General features: G+C 42.6%; 1 protein-coding gene across 1 annotated transcript; it reads right to left on the minus strand.

Moving 5' to 3' along the window:
* Positions 1-731: 731 nt before the first annotated feature.
* On the minus strand, positions 732-6,612 carry RPL24 (ribosomal protein L24). The gene is made up of 6 exons (XM_082696467.1): positions 6,483-6,612; positions 6,283-6,358; positions 5,632-5,742; positions 2,756-2,892; positions 2,258-2,321; positions 732-854 (listed from the first exon to the last, which is right to left on the minus strand). Exons 1-6 carry the CDS (start codon positions 6,485-6,487, stop codon positions 774-776), a joined length of 474 nt encoding a protein of 157 aa, XP_082552593.1. The 5' UTR covers positions 6,488-6,612; the 3' UTR covers positions 732-773.
* Between the last annotated feature and the right edge of the window lie 88 nt (positions 6,613-6,700).

The following is a 6,700-nucleotide window of genomic DNA, read 5'->3' on the forward strand; positions in this document are numbered from 1 at the left end:
ATCACAAGTAGTTGGAGAGGCAGGCAGAGAGAGAGAGAGGAGGAAGCAGGCTCCCTGCTGAGCAGAGAGCCCCATGTGGGACTCGATCCCAGGACGCGAGATCATGACCTGAGCCGAAGGCAGCGGCTTAACCCACTGAGCCACCCAGGCGCCCCCACACAAGTATTTCTTAAACATCAGGTTACCATTTTTCTTTTTGCATTTTTTTAAATTTTATTTATTTATTTGACAGACAGAGATCACAAGTAGGCAGAGCAGCAGGCAGAGAGAGGGAAGCAGGTTCCCTGCTGAGCAGAGCCCGATGTGGGGCTGGATCCCAGGACCCTGGGATCATGACCTGAGCCGAAGGCAGAGGCTTAACCCACTGAGCCACCCAGGCGCCCCTTCTTTTTGCATTTTTAACTATGGTTCTAATTCCCAGCTCAACAAACGATCTTGGAAAGTTGTTAAGGTTATTCTACTCACATGCTAATGAAATTGTACTCTTTTCATTTAAGCTTATTTTCTGGAATCAAGAGATTAATAGTACAGTTGAAGTTTTAACCACTTCTACCTCAGCTATCAACTAATGGTAAGAGATGAAATACCAGTGAACAAAAGGCAAGCCCAATACAAAAATGTGTCTACCATGGAAAAGGGTACTCAATAAGAAAATAATCAAAAAGATTATTTCGGCTATTAAATGTAGGCCCAATATATGCCCTTTTCAGAGTAAAAAAAAACCCACAATATAGTTATAGTCAGATGTTTATTTAAAAATCTGATCCACCAACTCAGCGTTTTCCACCAACTCGGGGTGCAGAAACCTTCACAGGCTTCACGATCTTTTGCTTAGGTGCTGCCTTCGTGGGAGCCTGTAAAAAAGATAACATGTTATGTGGCATTATTCCATGCAACTTTTTTTTTTTTTTAAATATTTTACTTATTTATTTAACAGAGAGGGAGAGAGATCACAAGCAGGGGGGGCGGGGGGAAGCAGGCTCCCTGCTGAGCAGAAAGCTGGATGGGGTGCTCAATTCCAGGACCCTGGGATCATGACCCGAGCCTAAGGCATAGCCTCACCCACTTAGCCACCCAGGTGCCCTCCATGCAACTTTTTAAAATCACCTTTCTCATGTCCAGATTCTCTATGTATTCTAGATTTCCCTTATTTAACTACATTCCCAATATTCTTAAAAGTCACCCTCCTCCTTCAAGCAGTGAGTCTCAATTATATGGTTTTGCTTACTTGTGGAGCATAAGGAATAACACAGAGGACATGGGGAGACAGAGAGAACTGAGGTGGGGGAAACTGGAGGGGGAGATGAACCATGAGACACTGTGGACTCTGAGAAACAAACTGAGGGTTTTGGAGGGGAGGGGGGTGGGGGGGTTGGGGGAGCCTGGTGGCACATATGGAGGGCACATATTGCATGGAGCATTGGCTGTGATGCATAAACAATGAATTCTAAACACTGAATAAAAAAAAAAGTCACCCTCCTGAGAAGTCAAAAGTCCACTTCTACGTATGTAAACAGGGGAAAAAAAAAAAAAAGATATCATCACAGACTGGAGGGAATAAGTGAGGAGATATGTGTGTGGGACCCTGAACTGTGTCCTCAGAACAGAAAAAGGACATTCTTAGTCACCTGAGACCAATGGCTGTGAAAATTTTACTATGGTTATCTAAATTGATAACATGGAGAAAACTGGGCCAACCCTGTACTGTTACTGAAAACTTTAAATAAAAACAAAAGCCACCTTTATTTTCCCCTTTCCCAATTTTTGTCTGGAAAAGGACCTCTGAAATCTTCCACCCCAGTTATGGGGGTGCCTGGGTGACTCAGTGGGTTAAAGCCTCTGCCTTTGGCTCAGGTCATGATCCCAGGGTCTTGGGATTGAGCCCCACATCTGGCTCTCTGTTCCACGGGGAACCTGCTTCCTCCTCTCTCTCTCTGCCTGCCTCTCTGCCTACTTGTGATCTCTGTTAAATAAAGAAATAAAAATATTAAAAAAAGAAAAAAAGAAACAGGTTATAAACATCGTTTTCACTGAAGCCCTGTGCTGAATTCCTTAAAAACTTGAAGCTTTTATTAATCAGAATTTGAATTAAAAATAAATTTTCCTGTTACTTATTACTTATTTTTTAAAGTAATCTCTATACCAACATAGGGCTTGAGTTCACGATCCCAAGGTCAAGGGTCACATGCTACATGTGAGCTAGCCAGGGCCCCTCCTGTTACTTTAAATAAGAAATCCAAGACAATCTCATAATTACCTTAGCAGCAGCCATTGCTGTCTTTTTAGATGCTTGCTTAGCCTTTTTTGCTTCCTTGGCAGCCCTGTGGAGTTAAAAATAACTTAAGGTAATGTGTTTTACTCCCTAAGAGTAGAGTTTATTAGTAAGGGGCTAGAGTGTTTTGGGAAGGAATTATCATATTCCTTCCCCATCTGCAATTATTTGTAGGATAAATCTCAAGAGTTTGTCAATAAATATCATTAACCACCAAGTCAGCTTAACAGAGATTAGCAATTGTGCAGTAGCTTTAATTGCATAAAAAATTTCAACAAGTCATTAAGTATATACTATATATACTATATACTATATTATAAACTTCTGCATTATTAAACTTTAATATTTATGACTGGCAATCTCTATATAGATGCAAGTATCAAAACACAAAATAACATAAATTAAGATTCATATGTCTACAAATCTGAACATAACCTTAATCCATCCCAACAGCTGAAATCCTCGTAATGAAGGCTTCCTCACCTGATGGCCTGTTCTCGTTGTGCCTTCCTAACTTCAGGTTTCTGATTCCTCTTGGCCATTATGTCAGCAAGAGATGCACCAGTGATGGCCCTCTGGAATTTGACTGCACGGCGGGTTCTTTTCTTTTGAATTTCTTCCTACAAAACAAAACAAAAAAAAAAATGGAGTGTACTTATGAACCTTGCTTCATGAACATGGGGGAAACAAAATCTTAAGATTTGTATTCATCTTAGTGAGCTTGGGCTACTACAACAAAATACCATACTGAGAACCTGATAAACAACTTTTTTTTTCTTTTTTTAAAGGTAAGAACACTATTTCCATTCCTGAGGGCAAGCATCCTAAAGGTCTTCCCTCTTAGTATCATCACTCTGGGAGTTAGATTTCACCGTATGAATTTAAAGGGTATACATTCAGAGCATAGCAACAAAAATAATTCATGCAATCATTTGAAAATAAATATATAAAGAATATATATAAAAGTGGCGCCTGGGTGGCTCAGTGGGTTAAGCTGCTGCTTTCTGCTCAGGTCATGATCTCAGGATCCTGGGATCAAGTCCCGCATCGGGAAATCTCTGCTCAGCAGGGAGCCTGCTTCCCTCTCTGCCTACTTGTGATCTCTGTCAAATAAATAAATAAAATCTTAAAAAAAAAAAGAAGAAAAAGAATATATATAAAATACTAAAACAGGCAGATAAACTTTCCAATTATAATTAGTTAAATAATCTCTGACAAATCCTGGCCATTTTTTACTACGTTAAAAAGGCAAAAGTAAAACGCTGATGATGAAGTTAACTGGATGGTACTTCAAAAGTTTTTTTTTTCCGGGCACCTGGGTGGCTCAGTGGGTTAAGCCGCTGCCTTCGGCTCAGGTCATGATCTCAGGATCTTGGGATCGAGTCCCACATCGGGATCTCTGCTCCGAGGAAGCCTGCTTCCCTCTCTCTCTCTGCCTGCCTCTATCTGTCTACTGTGATCTCTCTCTGTCAAATAAATAAATAAAATCTTAAAAAAAAAAAAAAAAAGTTTTTTTTTTCCTTTTTCTTCAAGATTTATTTATTTAGGAGAAAGAGGGGGGAGCATGTGTGTGCGAGTGAAGAGGGGCAGAAGGGGAGGGATAGGGTGCTTGGATGGCTCAGTGGGTTAAGCCGCTGCCTTCGGCTCAGGTCATGATCTCAGGGTCCTGGGATCGAGTCCCGCATAGGGCTCTCTGCTCCGAGGAAGCCTGCTTCCCTCTCTCTCTCTGCCTGCCTATCTGTCTATCAAATAAACAAATAAAAATCTTGAAAAAAAAAGAAGGGTAGGGATAAAGAATCCCAAGCAGAGTCTGCACTTGGAGCCCAGTCGGGCTCAATTCCACAACCATGAGACCATGACCTAAGCAGGAAGCAGGAGTCAAGACAATTTACCAACTGAGCCACTCAGGTGAGCCACTTCAAAAGTGATTTCAGTAAGACTGTTTATGGTAAACAATTTATTTCCGGGAAAAAAAAAAAAAAAAGAAACTATCAAACCTCAACTCACCTATTTTATTTTTACCCGAAGGACTGTCACTAGAAGAAAATCAACTGGAAAATGACTTATTACAAGAAACCTACCAAGTATGGGATGTCCAGGAATCAAGACAGTAAAATTCCAACTTTTGCAAATAAGATATGTAACATTAACCATCTTAAAGCATTTGTAGGTGTGTAACTCAGCAGCATTAAGCACATTCACAATGTTGTGTGTAACTACCACCACTGTCCATTTCTGTAACTTCATCATTCCGAACTCTACATCCATTAAATAGCCCTCCACCATTCCTCCCTTCCTCTGCCCGGCCTCTGGTAACCTCTACTTTGTCTTTATGAATTTGCCACTGTGGATACCCCATAAAGGTGGAATCATATGTTACTTGTTCTTCTGTATCTGGCTTATTTCATTTAGCACAATGTCTTAAAGGTTAATCCATACTGGCTAGTTACCAGCTTTTTAAGGCCGAGTAATACTCCTTCATATGTATGTAACATTTTGTTATCCATTCACCCGCTTATGGGCCATTTCCATCTTTTGGCTATTGAGAGTAACAGTGCTATGAACATTGGCATAGAAATGATCTGTATTAAGTTCCCGCTTAACAGTTTTCTTGGGTATATTTCTAGAAGTGGGGTTGCTGGATATAGTTCCATTTAACTTTTTGAGAAACTGAAATTATCTGCACAGTGCTTGTACCATCTCACATTCAGCAATGCACAAAAGTTCTATTTTTCCCACATCCTCAGCAACACTGGTAATCCCCCCACCCCTTTACTGGATAAGGACTGTCCTAATGGATGTGTCAAATCTACTTTTAAGTTAGAAATGTTTTCTTCCTCTGAACTCCCACAATATCTGTGCTCTTTCACCCAGGAGGTGTTCACTAAAATATCCCAAGCCTCCTGAATACTAACCCCATTGCCATGGCGGTTTTTTTTCCTCAAAAATCTCCAACAAGCTAAAGAGCACTTCAAAATACATTCAGTCTTGAGAACAAACTAATATGCTACAAGATTCCACTGAAGTCCATTAGGACTAATCCTACAAACATATTCAAAACCAAGTTGCCATACTATTTAATTTCTACCCACTGGAGTCCCTTAATTACCTCCACGGTGCCTTATAACTCAAGTGTGCATAAATGACATTTATCGGACTCTGGCAAGGGGATGCTTTCAAATTTCAATCCAACATTCCTGTGAGCCTGTGATGTATAAGGAGATTTTTTTTTATCACTCGTGCTTTACAGCGTTAAGAGCGCTTTCCCAGACTGTCTCATTTAGGACAATTTCACAGAGCAGCAACTGATGCTTAGTTTAAACTTCAGAGCCCCCAAGATCGAACTGCACTGTACTTACCGATTGTCCCTTTTTGTGCTTTCTTCTGTAGAGGACAGTCCAGTTTATCTGTCGAGGATTCCTCTTGGAAAGGAATGCGGACTCGCATTTTGCGTTAAGAAACTGGAAAACCTGTAGAAAAGGAGTTCAAAGAAGTCACCTCCTCAACTAGGCAACGCAGGAGGCTGAGCTTGGAACTCTCAATACTCTAGTTCTGTCCCCTCATTTGTCCCGCAGAGACCAACAGGCCTGGGTCACACAACTTGGGGTGGCACCGCGAAGGCTCTGGGGTTTGTCCTGTCTTACAGAGAAAGCGGGAAACCGAAGCTCACACCGCGGGAGAGGGCGGGGTATCAAATTCCAGGAGGCACCTAGCTCCCGTGCCTACCGGCATTAAGAGGATGTGGTCCCCCTCAAATAGCCACATACTTCGGTTGCCCACTTCCCGGACATCTGAGTTACCCAAACTCCATTTCCGACCTCACCCTAGATCAAACCTCAAGAATGGCTCACTTAAGAGGCTTCTGATCCTAACAACCACTGCCCACACGGTCCCGGAAACAAGCCTTTCAGGGACCGAGAACGACGCGGTAAATGAACACGCTCAGACCGAATTAGACCGGTCTCTCCTCTTAAGAGCACAAGCTGCGTTTGAGCGACGTGGCCTTTCACCTTCCCGTCGGTCCTGGCGTAGCGCCTGCCATGTCCGGGGTAAATCTTGTACCCACTGAAACTGCACAGCTCGACCCTGTAACAAAAAGCGAAAGCCCATTAGGGAGAGTGTCTACGGCAAGGAGAAGCGAAACCCAGAACGCGGGAGAGGAGCTATGCCCGAGGATGGAAGCGGATTGGGGTCCCAAGTTCTTGCTCACTTCATAGCTGCAGCAGCCACGAAGAAGGAAAGATGGTGAAAAGAAAGAGAGGATCATGGGAAGAAGCCTTATAAGGCAGTAGGGCAATCTCCTCCCCCTAGTCCCTTCGCTAACCCCGGCGCTCAGTGATGACGTCTATCACCGCCGCCTCTTTCCTCTGGAAGCCGTGCCTGTTCTCCGAGCGAGACGAAGGTTGACGGTCACTTAGGCTGGTGGTG

This window comes from Mustela nivalis, assembly GCF_964662115.1.
Source record: "Mustela nivalis genome assembly, chromosome: 1".
In the NCBI taxonomy this organism is placed as follows: domain Eukaryota; kingdom Metazoa; phylum Chordata; class Mammalia; order Carnivora; family Mustelidae; genus Mustela; species Mustela nivalis.